The following is a 17765-nucleotide window of genomic DNA, read 5'->3' on the forward strand; positions in this document are numbered from 1 at the left end:
TTTTTCCAAAAATCAAATATCATTCACTTACTATTTCAAACATTACAATACCCCCCATATATATAGGTATGAAAGGGGAAGACCAAAAGACACCTTACATTAATTTAACACTTAATTCAAAGCATTAAACACATAGAAAACTCCCCCCATGCTCACGGTTAATCACCCAAACCAGGAACCAAGGAGACATCCATGGGAGACGAGGGGAACCGCACGGACCGAGAGCCACGGCCACGGGAAACGAGGGACGGTCACGGAAGAAGGAGCCCAACCGTGAGATCCCAAGAGGCAAACAAGTAAAGCCATGGTGGAATACAAGGAGCCACCATGGGAAAAAGAAATCTTGGAATTCCAAAGGCCGGTTTGGAATTCCAAGAGACAAACATTAAAACAAACATAAAAAGCATAAAAGAACATTTAATAAAAGATAATAAATGAACTAAAATGTTAGCTCATAATGAGCTAACCCTTAGTTCAATAAATGAACTAAAGTCCAGCTCATAAATGAACTAAAAGTTTAGCTCAAATATGATGAACTACTAGACTCAAGGGAAGCCAAAATTTGATTTATTTTAGACTAGTGTTGACCCCCCTTTGTCTACATCAAATTCATATCAAGTCAGGACGAGAGACCAATAAGTATTATGAGCACATAAATTCGATCATAGAAGCACTCCATTGGTCTCTTAAATAATCAAATTGGATTCATCATCAAAGAATCAATTAATTACACATCATGGGTCTCTAATTATAAAAATAAGGATACAAATAAAATTCCAAATATTTAAAAACAAATTCTATCCTAACAAATTTAAAAATTTAAATATATTCCTATCCGAAAAAAGACTAAGAACTTAAGAAAAAAATTCAAATTAAAAAAAATATCCATAAATAAAATGAACTTAAAAAGGCTTGAAAATGAGGCTTATTCAATTTAGTACAAGAGATTGACAAATAATATATGACATCTTTGATGAGAACTTCAGATTTCTTTAAATATACAATTTTATTGTACATATAATAAATGGTAGAAGCTAAATCATATATCTCTAGAATATTTACAAATTTGAGATTTCCATTAAGGAAAATTTATTAAAAAAACAACTTATTTAATTGTTAAAATCTATAATAATTATTTTCAAAAAAGTCATATATCAAATGTTATTTATCATACAGTTGAATGAGGACTTTCACAACCTTAAAAAATCATATGCACTTTCGGTATGTCCACGCTATCATACATAAATAAGGAATCAAATTCAACATAAATAACAGCAAAAAAAGCTATTGTCCAGTTACATGTACACCTTGTACCACAAAACAGCCAAGAAAGGGTTCATTTACCTTCTTTTGAGCTTTTGACTGCAGATTATTGGCGTTACTCTTTGTTTCGATAGATACATGCCCGAAAAAGCAATTAAAGAAATGTGAAATAGTTGGGCTGAGATCATGATCTTGAGTTTCCCTCAATTCATCCTGAATCACAACACACACAGAATTAAAACATTGAATACATAAAAATAAGATGACTTGTAACAATGCAAGTTCAATTAAAATTACATATAATTGCAAATTTACAAAGGCTCATTACAATTAGAGTAATGCCGCTGAAATATCAAATAGTTTTTGGATAAATTACTAAAATGTTTGTTACGTTACGAGTATTACAATCAACAAATCTCAATGAAAATAATAAGAACAGCCAGAAATATTAGATATTAACTGTGCTTAAGATATCAAATAAGAAATTGATCCTGCTTAAAAAGGTTGTCATGAGAAGGAGAAAGTTGTGTACATAACCTGGATCAATCCTCATACACAATTTAGATCTAGGAAATACTCAATTGCCACAAATAATTTAATTCATTCAATACCAATAATCCAAATGTTCATCTAGATCCTTCTTTAAAAAAATAGGATTACAAGGATAATGCAAAATATTTGAATGCAAATATAATCCTAACCAATCCCAGAAAACTTAAATTAAAACCCATGTCAATCTAAGACAAGAAAAAACTTAATAAAATAATTTAAATTTTAAAAATAAAATAAATTCGACTATAAATATAAGTGGGCCTGTAAATCATTTAAAATGGGTATGGTCTACATCAGCCTAACTTGACTTCTGTAAGTGGTCCTGGTCACTTAAGCCTTTGTTTACTGTTTTGGCTTGTTCTGATGACATGATGGATGAGGGAGATCCTAGTAAAATTAAAAAAATAATAATAATAATTGATCGCTCCGAAAAAAAATACCTATACATAAGTGTGAACCTCACCCTCACAAACTTAGGGGTTCCCTTTAATTTTCCCGCAGGTAGATTGAGTTTAATATTTAACCAGATTTCCCCTGAGAATAGTGTCAAGGTTTATTTAGATCTGGGTTCTACTTCCTATGAGTGCAAGCCCTCATAGTTAATTACCTCTCCAAACGCATTAGAAGAACACTCTCGATTAAGGATGAAATATACTTAGCTTCATGTAAGGAGTATGAGAATGTGCAACAGATATTTAAATTTAGTTATGGGGGGATGAAGGTACACCAAATCAAGATCTTATGATTCTGTCATCCCAGGCATACCGTGGGTTCAGTCTACCAACACTAACAACCATTGATTGTAGTGTCCAGGGAATCTGATTAGTAGCCATGAGTTGCCTCCTCTCAGGGATCCCGAGTAGACTGAAGTGGAGATGTGTGAATTTTAGTTTAATTTAATTTGGGTTGGGGCTTACGGCTCCAATTAGGAGTTGCCCGTTAATTTGTTTAGTTTAGGGCTTATGGCTCCAATTAGGAGTTCCCCGTGTGATTTGATTTGGGTGGGGCTTATAACTTTCTTAGAAGTTGCCCTGATAGTTTGTTTAGTTTAGGGCTTACGGCTCCAAATTAGGAGTTGCCCATGTGATTTGATTTGGGTAGAACTTATAATCTCCTTAGAAGTTGCCCTGATAGTGGGACTTATGGCCTCTTTTAGAGGTAGCCCGAAGAATTTGGATATGAGTGGGTCTTATGGCTTCTATTAGAAGTTGCTCGAAGATTTTTTTTTGATTGGGTAGGTTTTATGGCTTCATTAGAAGTTGTCTAATGACGGGCCTTACAACCTAGCCCTATAAGCTAAGTGGCCCGAAGGGTGGGTCTTACAACCTAGACCTTATAGACTAGGATGCCCATGGAGATTAGAGTTTTGGTTATATGGTAGTTCTTTTAGAAGTTCCCTAACGCGGGTCTTACTGCTTCGCTTAGAAGTAGCCTAAATGACGGGTCTTAAAACTTAGTCCAATAGACTAAGATGCCCATGAGGATTAGAGTTTTGGTTATAGGGTCGTTCTTTTAGAAGTTCCCTGATGCGCTGGTCTTATTGCTTTGCTTATAAGTAGCCCAAGGATTTGTTAATGGGGGGTTAGAGGTTAGGTCATTTTTACCTAAGACTTTCCCCTAAGGTTGGACTTACGGCTTTCATCGAAAGTTGTCGGGTGGTGGGTCTTACAACCTAGTTCTTATAAACAAGGCTGGCCGATTGATTAGAGTTTTGGAACTATGGTCATTCATTTAGAAGTTCCCTAGTAAACGGGTCTTACTGCTTCGCTTAGAAGTAGCACAAATGGTGAGTCTTACAACTTAGTCATATAGACAAGGATACCCGAAGGGATTTGAGTTTTTGTTATAGGGTCGTTCGTTTAAAAGTTCTCTAACACACGGTTCTTACTGCTTTACTTAGAAGTAGACCAAATGGCGGGTTTTACAACTTAGTCCTATAGACTAAGATGCCCAGGTGGTTTTGAGTTTTGGGTTTAGGTTCATTCACTTAAAATTTACCTAACACGCGAGTCTTACTACTTGACTTAGAAGTAGCTTAGGTGGCGGGTCTTACAACTTAGTCCTATAAGCTAAGATGCCCATTGAGGGGGTCTAGGATTAGGTTGCTTCCTAGATATTACCTATAAAGGTTGGACTTACGGCTTTCATTGAAAGTAGCCAAGGGAATTTTTGGAATTTATGGTTTCACTTAATAAATATATATTTAGTGAAAGAATTGCCGATAAATTTTACTGCTTCTATTAGAAGTAACCTATTGGATTTAAATTAGTTAGGGCATAGCTTTAGACACTTTACTCCCTCGACGTTAGTCTTAGTGTCTTATTTTATGCTCGTAACTTATTTCTACTACAACAATTTGTGGCTTTACTTTAGCATTGTCGTTTATTTGTTTCTACAGCTTTCAGCACTTTGCTTTGCATGCAGTAGCTAGATTCTACTTTTTCTAGCATTTAATTTAGTCTTATTTATTGATGCACTGACTTTTACATGTTTTCTTGCAGGACCTCGTAGCCAGCAGTTTAGGAAACTCTCATGTAGCTACAGGAGGAGCATGTTGTTGAGAGCTACTTAGAGTGCTTGAGATGTTTGTTGGAAAGCCATAACTTGTACTTAGGTTGGATTGTTAGTGGAAAACATCATTATTATTTTATATTTTATTTTGATTTAATTTATTGCATTAATTAATTAAGTTGATTAATTAAAATGTTGAATTTTAATTTAATTTAATTTGATCAATTTGTTAGTTTATATTTTTCAAATGTATTTCAAAATTATATATCTTAAATTTGATTTGCTCCATTAGATTAACCAATTAACATATTTTAATTTAGATTTTAAATTCAATTAGAGCTTTAATTTCAATTAGTTATGCAATTAAGCTTAGTTGATTTTAATAGTCTTGAAAGCTTCCAATTTCAGTTAGATTTTATTTATTAATTGAGCTTCTGCTTTCAATTAGTTGGTTCAATTAGTCAATTTAAAGCTTAATTTCCCTTTAGTTAATTGGTTACTAAATTATTGTCTCATTAATTAGTAATGTTATTATTTTAAATCAATTAGTTAATTACTTAGGTTATTTTTTCAATTATAATTTAGTTAATTTAAGTTTTTGTTTTCAAATTTTTTATTGAATTCTAATTTCATTTTAAAATTGGTTTATTTAAATGAATTCAGTTTTCAATTTAAATTCATCAATTATTAGAAATTTGACGCAGGCAAAATTTTGGAAAAGTCCCCAAATTTTTGCAAGAAAAAACAAACAATTTCTAGGATAAAAGAAAATACACAAATTAAGAAACAATACAACTTTTTATAATAAAAGACTTACGAACTTTGACTCTTACAAACGACACAATAAGACACCTAAAAAAACTTTGCCAATTGTCGAGAATAATGATACAGGTGGGGTGGAAACTTGCGGAGAGAAGAAAGAGAATAGAGGCCGAGACGAAACATAGCTTGCAAGCTATAGAGAGGAGAAGAGATGGGGGACATAGCTCGCAAGCTATTCCAAAAGAAGAAAAAACCCTTAGGTTTTCTTACTCCAAAAATCAGCACACAACAACTCCTTTTTGACAAAAAACATCATATATTTTTAGAAGAGAAAGGGGAGACAAACAACCACATGAAACCTTAATTAAACCAATCAGGTAAGGGGAAAAGAAGGGCAAAAGACAACACAAACAGCCCCCAAAATCTGCACAGGAAACAGGAAGGAAAGCCATGGGAAACACAGTCAGGAAGGGACCCGAAAAGCCAACACATAAAACGGAAAGAAGAGGCTACGTGAAAGCAGCCAGGGGGAGAAACGGAAGAGCCCACACAAGCACCCAGCAGGTTTCACGTGAACAGCACAAAGAAGGAACTGAAGAGACACAAGAATGGGAAGAAACAAGCTCATTCCACATACATTTATGAATTTATGAGCTAGGAAGTGCAATTATACCACCAAATAATGAGCTAATCATCAGCTCAAGCATTAATGAGCTAGCACCAAGTAGATCTCAACATTTCAGCTCACAACAAGAGAATCCAAAGAACAAAAAGATCAAGTTGTTTTGACCCCCCCCCCCCCCCCCCCCCCCCCCCCCCCCTTGCCTACACCCGGTTGAAAATGCTCATCTCCCGATGAGTTGTCTTTAGATTTCTTCCGATGAGGCAAAGAAGGCACCTCAAGCTCTTGAATTTTGTCTTCGTATTTCATCAGAATCACATCTCATTCTCGTATGAATTGGTCCTACAGAAATTTCTCTCTTCTCGAATTTCTCCGAACATAAGAACATTTGATATTGAATTTTATACAACTCATTTTGTAGGGGATTTGTAGAACTTCCTTGTGATGGAATCCCTTCTACATTTGAAATATTCACATCCTGAATAAATGGTTCATTTGTAAATTTGGCAGGGTCAAGTTCTCCTTGTGACTCATTTGAATCTTGATATGAGGCTTCTGAAGGATTTGCATGATGAGGCATCCATTTTGATGTTGGAAGATTGTCCACTGGATTACTTAGTTGTTTTTTATTTTTTCATATTTTTTTTCTAAACAAAGAAAAGAAGACTCAACAAACCCTAAACTCACTTGATACCAAGACTCAAATGACAACACGACTCATAAACATAGGATTTGCTAACCCTGCTCTGATACCAAATTGATGCAAGCAAAAATTTGGGAAAAACCCCCAATTTTTGCAAGCAAAAACAAAACCTTCCTAGGAAATAGAAAATGACACAAAATACTCAAAACTAAACAAAATACGACAAAAGACACTTACAAACTTTGACACAAACATAAACATAAAATCCTAAACTTGCATTTCATTTTCTTTGAGAAGAATGATACAATTGGAAGGGAACTTGCGGATAGAAGAAATATTTAAGGAGCCGAGACGAAGGAGGAGAAGCTCGCAAGCTTTCCTAGAAGAAGAGAGGAATGGAACAAGCTCTCAAGCTTTTCCACGATGAAATCCGCAGGTTTAGGCTCCAAAAATCACATCATAACATCTCTTTTTATTCACACAAAACACCTTATATTTATAGGAGAAAGAGGGCAGCCAAACAGCCACAAAAAAACACTAATTAACCCATTAAATTATGGGAACTAGAAGGCCAAAAGTTCAGTCCATGAATAGCATCCAAACAGTCACAAAGGGGGCTGCATTCATTCCAAAACAACAGCCAAAAAGGAAACACAGCAACAGGGTAGAACAGCGAGGGAAGGAGCAGGGAACAGCCACGGGAAACAACAACCAGGGAGGAAATCGAAGGGGCTGCACAGGAACCGGACCAGCAGCCACGCAGGGAACTAGAACAACAGCTAGAGGATCGGAACAGACAATAAAAGGGGAGGAATCACCCAGGGGAAGGAGAGCTAGGTGGGGGAACTAAAAGGGCAGGAAATGGGGGGAATGAACCTCAATTTATGAGCTAAAAAGGCTCTCTACTAGACATTAATGAGCCGATTCTAGTAGAGGACCTAGAAGCTCTCCAAATTTATAATTCAAAATATTTTGACCCCTCATTTTCCTACATCAATTCTTCCCTGGATGAAAAAGCTCATCTCCTGATGAAGCTTGAGTTTGCTTTGAATCTTGACCTGAGGTTTCCGAAGGCTGATTGCATGGACTATGACTCATGACTCAAAAACAAAACTCACATGACACCAAGACTCATTCGACAACTTGCTCTGATACCAAATTGATGCAAGCAAAAACAAATACTTTCTAGGATAAAAGAAAATACACAAATATACCCAAAATAGACAAATTAAGAAACAATACAACTTTTAATAATAAAAGATTCTTACAAACGACACAATAAGACACCTAAAGAAGCTTTGTCAATCGTCGAGAAGAAGGATATTGAATTCAAATAAAAAAATGACAATGAATAAAAAAATTGCAAATTGAACCATAAGGAAGATAATGAAATATTCAAAACAAAGTTGCAATTTGTGAGATAACAAAGTACAAATTGAATGCAAAAGAACACATGTGAAATTTGGAATTTGTAAATGATACTTGTAGTGATGAAGTGTGGACAATACAATCACATTTCTTGCAATGTCAATCAATCTTGATGTATGTCATGAATACAAATAATGTACCTCAAACAAGCTCCTAAATAAATGAAGAAAGTTGGATGGATGGCACACAAACGAATGAGATGTGAGGGACACATGATGAAAGGGAAGCTTGTTTTGAATATAATCCCAAGCAATCAACATAAAATTTATGATGGAGTCATCATGTTAGTTGAAATGCAAGTATAAAAAAAAATATGACAATCGTCTATGAATAAGGAGCAACTACAAGCAACAATCAATGATGAACGAATTATCAGTACAACTTGTTCATATATGTCAATCAACGAAGTTGAAGAAAACATACAACTCAAGTGCAAACAACAATTTGAGACTCGCTTCAACAAGCGTCATTGTAAGCGGTGATATGAGACTCTTCACCCATGAATAATAATCAATATGGAGCGAATGAATGAGGCGAACGGATAATGTTGATTGCAAGAAATAATACAAGACTCTTAATTCATCTATGAACCAAATCCTCCGACGGATGTTATATTCACTTATCAAAAGTGGTAATCGACGAGCGGCATTTGTGCCATTCATGTTTATGAGAAAGGTATGATGGTTGGAACAAATGCATTGATGTGCTTACAAGCAAAGAATGGAGGGCATGTATTCCTTGGAGGGTTGAAAAAAATTCAAGTCCTCAGTTGCACTAACGAGCGGCATTTGTCCCATTCATGTTTATGAGAAAGGTATGACGGTTGGAACAAATGCATTGATGTTCTTACAAGCAAAGAATGGAGGGCATGTAATAGTTGCAATATCACGTTAATTAAAATGTGAATATCAAAAGGTAGTAGGGGAAATTGGTGGATTATGGATAAAATGGGTTCTCTACGAGTTAGTTTTGAGAAACACGATGTATGTGCCACTTTACCTATAAGTGGAGGACAATACATTTGTAGTGTAGCCGAGCTCCTGAGAAATATTATAGGAAATTTGTTCTCCATTCGGTACCTCGCCTATAAGTAAAATGAGTAATTTGTAGTGCAGATGCCATAGTTCTCTAAAGGCGACTGTGAAGTAATTTGCCAACCGATGCATACAGAAAGATTACGACAAGTACAGGCTTCAACGAGTTATCGTAGAAGATCCATTGTACGCCAAACGTGGTTTTCATATCTGTGAGCAGTATTAAAAGATCTGCAACACATACAAGCTCTCTATAAAGACAGATGTATGTGCCATATGGGTAGATGCAGAAAGAGTTTGTAAGCGTCGTTTGTAAGTGTCGTTTTTACATTATTAAATTGTCTATTTTCATGGAATTTTATGTAATTTCTTATATTTTTATAGCCTAGGAAATCTTGTAATTTGCTTGCAAAAATTAGGGGTCTCACCATATTTTTGCTTGCATCAATTTGGTATCAAAGCAAGTTAGTATATCCTAGGTTTGGTGTCATGTAAGTTTTGTTTTTTTTAGTCATGTTGTCATATGAGTCTTGGTGTCAAGTGAGCAAACTCAAACCTTGGTGTCTCTAGAAGCAACGCCTTCAGAGCAAACTCAAGCCTCATCGGGATACAAGCTTCTTCAACCGGAGGAGAATTGATGTAGGCAAGTGGGAGGGGGGGGTCAAAACAATTTGGTCTTTTTGTTCTTTGGATTCTCTGGTTGTGAGCTAAAATGTCGATATCTACTTAGTGCTAGCTCATTATTTTGTGGTATAATTGCACTTCCTAGCTCATAAATTCACAAAGGTATGTGGAGTGGAGCTTGTTTCTTCTCATTCTTGTATCTCTTCGGTTCCTTCTTTGTGTTGTTCCCGTGAAACCTGCTGGGTGCTTGTGTGGGCTCTTCGATTTCTCCCCCTGGCTGCTTTCCCGTGGCCTCTCATTTCCGTTTCCTTTGTTGGCTTTTTGGGTCCCTTTATGGCTGTGTTTCCTGTGGCTTTCCTTCCTGTGTCCTGTGCAGATTTTGGGGTTTGATATAATGTGATTTTTCGAGCCAAAAACCTGCGGGTTTTCTTAGAAAAGCTTGCGAGCTTGTTCCATCCCTTCTTCTTCTAGGAAAGCTTGCTAGCTTGTCCTCTCTTTTATCTCGGCTTCTTACCTTCCTTCTCGCCGCAAGTAACCAGCCCACATGTATCTTTCTTCTCGACGGATGAAATGCAAGTTTAGGATTTTTATTATATAAGTTTGTAAGTGTCGTATTTAAATTATTAAATTGTCTATTTTCGTGGAATTTTTTGTAATTTTTTATATTTTTATAGCCTAGGAAATCTTGTAATTTGCTTGCAAAAATTAGGGGTCTCCCTATATTTTTGTTTGCATCAATTTGGTATCAGAGCAATTTAGTATATCTTAGGTTTTGGTGTCATGTTAGTTGTCATGTAAGTTTTTTTTTTTTATGAGTAATGTTGTCATTTAAGTCTTAGTGTCAAGTGAGCAAACTCAAACCTTGGTGTCTCTAGATGGCCTTCAGAGCAAACTCAAGATTGTTTTCGATTTTTTTCATATTTTTTTCTAAACAAAGAAAAGAAGGCTCAACAAAACCTAAACTCACTTGATACCAAGACTCAAATGACAACACGACTCATAAACCAAGGATTTACTAACCCTACTCTGATACCAAATTGATGCAAGCAAAAATTTGGAAAAGCACCCAAATTTTTGCAAACAAAAACAAACACTTTCTAGGATAAAAGAAAATACACAAATATACCCAAAATAGAAAAATTAAGAAACAATACAACTTTTTATAATAAAAGACTCTTACAAACGACACAATAAGACACCTAAAGAAGCTTTGTCAATCGTTGAGAAGAAGGATACAGGTGGGGTGGACACTTGCAGAGAGAAGAAAGAGATAAGAGACCGAGACGAAATATAGCTAGCAAGCTATAGAGAAGAGAAGAGATGGGGGACATAGCTCGCAAGCTATTCCCAAAGAAGAAAAAACCCTCAGGTTTTCTTACTCCAAAAATCAGCACATAACAACTCCTTTTTGACAAAAAACACCACATATTTATATGAGAGAAAGGGGGGACAAACAACCACATAAAACCTTAATTAAACCAATAAGGTAAGGGGAAGAAGAAGGGAAAAAGACACCACAAACTGCCCCCAAAATCTGCACAGGAAACAGGAAGGAAAGCCACGGGAAACACAGCTAGGGAGGGACCCAAAAAGCCAACACAGAAAACGAAAAGGATAGGCCATGGGAAAGAAGCCAAGGGGAGAAACCGAAGAGCCCACACAAGCACTCAGCAGGTTTCACGGGAACAGCACAAAGAAGGAACCGAAGAAAAATAAGAATGGGAAGAAACAAGCTCCACTCCACATACCTTTATGAATTTATGAGCTAGGAAGTGCAATTATACCACCAAATAATGAGCTAAATATCAGCTCAAGCATTAATGAGCTAGCACCAAGTAGATCTCAACATTTCAGCTCTTAACCAGAGAATCCAAAGAACAAAAAAATCAAGTTGTTTTGACCCCCCTGCTTACATCAATATTTGATTTTTGTTTTAGTTTAAAGTTCAAATTAACTTTTAGATTGATTATTTAGTCAAAATAAATGTTGGACGAATTAACTAGAGTTTTATGTCAACTAAATAAAAAGATTAAATTTTTAAATGGTTCGATTGAATGTTCACCAAAATTCACCTAAGTCTAGAATTTTTGAAGAAATTTCGACAACCTCCCGGGGTCCCCTCCCCGGCGCCGGGAGGTAAGGGAGTGCTCGACTCGGCCAGATCAAATTGACAACGAGGAGATTGGGAGAGCGAATCGATCCTATTGGTGTCTTCATGTCTTCGATCTCTCGGCCGGATCAGATCGACGACATAGGGCTTCGGGGGACCATATCAACCCCAGGACGTACTTCAATCTTCACTTTGTTTGTTGCAATATTTCATGCTTTGCTTGAACATAATTATTGATGTAGGCACCGGGGGGGGTCAACTTAAACCCAAAATAAGTTGCTTTTGACTTCCTTTGAGCTTACTAGCTCAATAAATTTTGAGATGGAATTTAGCTCATTTATGAGCTAGTTTTTAATTAATTTATTGAACTAAGAGTTAGCTCATTATTAGCTAAGTTTTAGTTCATTAGTTATCTTAATTATGTAATTTTTATTTATAGTTTTTATGTCTTAAATTTAAGTTTGTCCCTTGGGATTCCAAAATGGCTTTTGGAATCCCAAGATTGTTTGTTTTCCCGTGCCTTGGCTCCTTGGCTTCCACGAATTGGCTTTTCATGTGCCTTGGCTCCTTGGTTCCCACGATGGGCTGCTGGTTTTCTGAGCTGGGGGCCTTTCTGTGCCTTTTGGTGCCTCGGTTCTATGCGAGCCTCTTTGGTTTCGTGGCTGCTCCTTCGGTTCCCTGGCCGGGATGTTTTCTCGTGAAAAGCTGGGGGCTTTTCCGTGGTTGTGGTGCTTGGATTCCTGTGGGAATTCAATTAAGTGTATGTTTGTATTCCCCCTTTCATACATATAAATATGAGAGGTTTTGTACTGTTTTAAGAGAGTGATATATGAATTTTTGAAAAGAAATCCTTGGGATTTTCTTGGAGGAGCTTGCGATCTTTGTCCACCTTCTTCTTCCACCTCTTTGAGGAGACTTGCGAGTTCTTCTCCACCTTTCTTCTCGGACTTCTAATCTCTTTCATCTCTCCACAAGTTTACACCTCACCTGTATCCCTCTTCTCAAGTAAAGCAAGTTTAGGGTGTCTTTAATTTTTTTTTTAGAGTCAAGTTTGTAAGAGTTCACATCCTATTTTGTAAGTCTTTTAATTTCTAAGTCTTTCTTTTATTTGAAATGTAAGAGTTTGTTTGTTTTATTACGTAGGAGTCTTTTTCTTTTATCTAGTAAAGGTCTTACCCTACTCTTTGTGGGCAGAGGTCCTCGGGTCCCCCATCCCCCGGAATTTTTGCCCGCACTAATTATGATACTATATATAATGTTATATGATTGTTATACAATCATAATTATATAATTATAATGTCATATAATTGTTATATAACATTATATAATTGTTATATAACAATTATAAAGTTGCCTCTTTACCGTTCCAAATCAAAAAACAGTAAACTTAGGCAAATAAGATAAGATATGTTTCACGTTAAAGTGCTCTAAGGCCTGAAGTGCGAACAAATGCTGTTTCGTAGGACGCAGGTTATGCGTATGGAAGGTGAGGCTCGCCGGTGTGGGCCTGGCTTGTTCACGTGAGTGAAGCCGGAAAAAAGGCGGCGGTACGACTTTGCTCACATAAGTCGAAGTAAAGGCTGGAGGAGGTAGGCCGGATGTCGGACTAGGTTGATTCTAGGCAAGGGCATGCAAACAGATACTCAGAGGAATTTAGTTTTGGCTCTTTGCTCTAGTTTTCAGTTTTCTCCGAAGGACCAGAAATTTGTTGGCTCAAGAAAAATGGCACGAATGCATGAATCGCACTTTGCAGCTGTAGGATTTCATTTCCCTTAAGTCAGATTGTAGTTAACCAGATTTCCCCTGAGGGTAGTGTCAGAGTTTATAGATCTGGGGTCCTTACTTCCTATGAGCGCAAACACTCATAGTTAATTACCCCTCTTACTACGTAAGAGAGAACTCTCGATTAATGATGAATAAATTTTAGATATATTTAGTCTCAATATGGAAGATAGAGGAAAACCCAATCAAGATCTCATGGTTCCGTCATCCCGGGTATACCATAGATTTTAGTTTACCAACACTAATAATCATTGATCGTAGTGTCTAGGGACTCTGATTAGCATCCATAGGATGCTTCCTCTCAGGGATCCCGAGTAGACTGAAGTGGTTAAATGTGAATTTTAATTTTGTTAGGTGTTTTGGGGTTTACATCTATTAGAATACCCATAGATTTATTTAGTTTGGGATTTATGACTTCGTTTAGAAGTAACTCGGGAATTTAGTTTGGAATGGGTCTTATGACTTCTTTAGGAAGTAGCCCAGGGATTTAAATTTAGGTTGGGACTTACGGCTTTCGTAGAAAGTAGCACGGAGATTTAATTTGAAATGGGGCTTATTGCTCTATTTATGAGTTGTCCAAGGATGGGTCTTACAACCTAACTCTATAGTGAGGCTGCTCGAATGTTTTAATTGATTGGTAGGACTTATAATTTCCCTTAGGAAATAGCTTGAAAAAGGCGGATCTTACAACTTAATCCTTTATATTAAGATGCCCGTAGGTTTAAATTTGATTATTTGGGTTTTAGGGTTATTACAATTTATTTAGTAATTTTCCTAAAACGTGAGTCTTACGACTTCACTTAGAAGTAACCCACTGGTGGGTTTTACAACCTAACCTTATAAGCTAGGATGCCCGAAGATTTAAATTTGATTGTTTGGATTAGATTTAAGTCAGGTCTTATGACTTCCCTTAGAAAGTTGCTTGGTTATTTATAGGATTGTTAATGTCAATGTACTTCATTTTAAAAAGTATTCCTAACACATATGACTTACGACTTCACTTAGAAGTGACCCTTTGGCAGGTCTTACAACCTAGAATTTTTATTGCGTCCTCCCACCTGACGTAGAGATACGTCCTCCCAGAGCTAAATTCGCGCTAAAAAACGAGAAATATCGAGCAAATACCGAGCAATACCAAACAATAACGAGGAATATCATCATGTGAAGACCAATACCGAGTTATACCGAGCTATACTGAGCAATACCGAGCAATACAAAAAATACCTAGTTTTTTCCTAGAAAGAACTCGGTATTTTTTTGTATTGCTCGGTACAGCTCGGTATAACTCGGTATTGGTCTGCACATGATGATATTCCTCGTTATTATCAAATAATACCTAACAATACCGAGCAAAAACCGAGTTTTTTGGCGGTGGGAGGACGTATCTCTACGGCAGGTGGGAGGACGCAATAAAAATTCTACAACCTAACCCTATAGGTTAGGATGTCCAAGTGAGGAATCTAGGGTTGTATTATTACCTAAATGTTCCTCTCAGATATCAAACTTATGACTTCTATTAGATGTGGACGGTGTTTTAATTGGGGGTTTGGGGTTAGGTTAATTTTTACCTTAAACTTTCCCCTAAGGTCGGGCTTACGACTTTCCTTTGAAAGTTGTCGGATAGTGGGTCTTACAGCCAAGTTCTTATAAACAAAGTTGTCCAATGGTTTTGAATTTGATTGTGTGTTTGTTGAGTTGACATCAGCGTTTTGAGAGGTTTGCCACTTACGTTAGTGTTTTAGTTGTTCTGTGCTCGTAGTCTTTTTTCTACTACAATAGTCCACTACTCTACTCATTACTAGCACTGTTGCTCTACTAGCTTTTTCGTACTTGGTTTTCTTTATTTTCAGTACTTTGTTTTACTAGTAGTGACTAGCTTTAATATTTTTCAGCATTCTTAATTTGATGATTTTTTTTTTTTTTGACATACTAACATTTATTTGTTTCGTTTGCAGGTATGTGGTACTTGCAACAGTTCAAGAAGCTCAAAGTGGTTAAAACTATTGCTGAGGGATAGAGAGTATGTTTGAGTTGGAGTTTTGTTCGAAAGGGGTATAGAGAGCAATATGCATAGATGTTTGTTGTGTTGTATAACATTTAGAGAGTTGTTTTATACTTATTTGAGTTGGGAGCAGTCTGTATAGAATTTGTAGAGTTTGGGAACTGTTGTTTGGAGGGTAGGGTGTTTATGTATGTTAAATAGTGAAAACATACAAAAACTTTTATTGCATTTATTTTATATTCATTTAGTTAATTAATTAACTAATTAATCAGATTAAATTTCAAAACTCTTAGAGTTTTAAAAAACTTTCGAATTTGAAATACTCTTTTACTTTAACAACTCCTGAAATTTAAAATTTTTTTATATTTTAAATAGCTCAAGGATTTGAAATATTCTCAAATTTAAAAAGCTCCCGAATTTGAAATGATTTATGTATTTTAGATAGCTCCTGAATTTTATATAATTAATTAATCAATTAATTTCAATTAATTTTTGATTAATTAATTTTAATCAAATAATTTCTTTTTTAATTAATCAATTGATTAATTAAAATCCAAATTTAATCGCTCTATAATTGCCCCAAAAAGGTTCTGTAATTTTCTAGAAACTTCGACAGCCTTCCAGCATCCCCTCCCCACCGAGGGAGAAATCTGGACGGCATTGTCGTAATTTCTTCCTAACCAGACCTAAGGTCGACGGCGTAGGGTCTTCGATTTTAAATCATCCCCACAGGATCTAAGATCAACTACGTGAGGTCTTCAATTTGGAACCATCCCAGTCGGACCTAAGATCGGCGACACGAGGACTTCAATTTAAATTCTTCCCAACCGGATTTAAAATCGACATTATGAGGTATTCGTTCGAAACCATATCGACCGGACTTAAAGTCAATGGTACGAGGTCTTCATTTTAATCTTATAAAAATTCGGATTTAAAAATCTTATTTGAAAAATCTAATTTAATTTATAAAAATCTAATTATCAAAAATCTGATTTTATTGTAGAAAAACATCTTGGAGCCGAAAGGAGCGACGTGTGCAATCTATGTACCTCTTGCGAAGGGACGAAGTCGGACGACCACGAAGGAGCGGAAGGAGCGACCCGTGCAATCTCTACACCTCCTGCAAAGCACCGAAGGCAAACAGCAACGTTGGAGCCGAAGGAGCGACGCGTGCAGTCTCTGCCCCTCCTGCAAACTGAAGCCGAACAGCAACGAAGGAGAAGAAGAAGCGTCGCGTGCAATCTCTCCTCTCTCGCGAAGCAAGGAAGCCGAACAGTAAACAAAGGAGCCGAAGAAGCGACTGTGCAATCTCTTCGTCTCTTGTGAAGCAACGAAACCGAACCACACTTACGAAAAGAGAAGATCCTTTTTTTTAGACTTCGTTTGGTTTTTTCCCGTTCCGGTATAAAAAACGCCAATAGGAGAAAATGTCTTTTTAAAACGGAGAAGCTAATAAATAATGCTTCTCAAAACAATACAAAAAAGGAGTTTTTAAAAACGTCTGCTACACATCCAAACATCTTCCACGCCTGCGTTTTCCAGTTTCAAACAGAAAAAAGGAGAAAAACGGAAAAATACCGTGGAAACAAACGAGCCATTAGTCTAGATGCCCCGCTCGTTTTAAAGGAGTAAGCGAGCGGTTGTCTAGTTTTTGAACGAAGGGTTGCTTTATTTGGGCGTAATTTTGCTCAGATTTTTTTTATTCGTTTCATTTTTTTAGTTAACAATAATAAATATAAATATCTTTTTTACCTTATTTTATTAGGAGGCAAAGTTTGGTAATCAAGGGGGCTTAATAGAAATAGAACATTGTCTACATTCATGTGCCTTAAAAGGAGGGGAGTTTTTTTGGAGTTTATTTTCAGGATGACTGAATTTGGGAAAGGGGTTTCCCTACCTTGGAGAGGAAAGAGAAGGAAAGAAAAGGAAGGTGATCATAGTGATGTCAGGGGCTCCACCACAATTGATCCCAAAACTCAGAGACCATCTCCAGTGGACTGTCCCAATTCAACTGCACCAGTTCCTGCAGCTGGAAAGGTTTGAAATCAGCATCGAATGGTAGAAATGGCTTTTGGGAAGGGCTGTCCAAAATTCTTGCACTAGCCTTCCATGACCGTAGGTCCCAGGACTCTTTCTCTTGGGTTCAGTTGAAGAAATCAACCAAGAAACATTTCAAATAAGGTTCTATGTTCTTCTTATTTGTTATCTTCATTTGTTTCTATTTCTTCAACAGAGATCACAGCCCATTTGTTTTTTGGATTGCTTCTCAAAGTTGCGGCTTATCAACACTCTGAATATTGGATAAAAGTGATTGAGTAGTGGAAACGGTAACTTGATTCAAGAAAATATTCTAACAAAACCAGGTTCTCTGTTGTCCAATCATTAGATTAATTGAACTTCCTGTTCTTGAAACCTTTGGACTACCTAGTGTG

The 17765-nt window shown here is 36.4% G+C and overlaps 1 protein-coding gene across 1 annotated transcript in view; it reads right to left on the bottom strand.

Moving 5' to 3' along the window:
• The window catches only part of LOC110103214 (clustered mitochondria protein), a 93426-nt gene that overhangs the window by 12451 nt on the left and 63210 nt on the right, over positions 1-17765 (bottom strand). The window contains exon 19 of the mRNA XM_020831826.2: positions 1345-1476. Coding sequence (XP_020687485.1) covers positions 1345-1476 — 132 coding nt within the window. The remainder of the gene's footprint in view (positions 1-1344; positions 1477-17765) is intronic.

The sequence above is a fragment of the Dendrobium catenatum genome, unplaced genomic scaffold (genome assembly GCF_001605985.2).
Source record: "Dendrobium catenatum unplaced genomic scaffold, ASM160598v2 fragScaff_scaffold_1117, whole genome shotgun sequence".
Lineage (NCBI taxonomy): Eukaryota > Viridiplantae > Streptophyta > Magnoliopsida > Asparagales > Orchidaceae > Dendrobium > Dendrobium catenatum.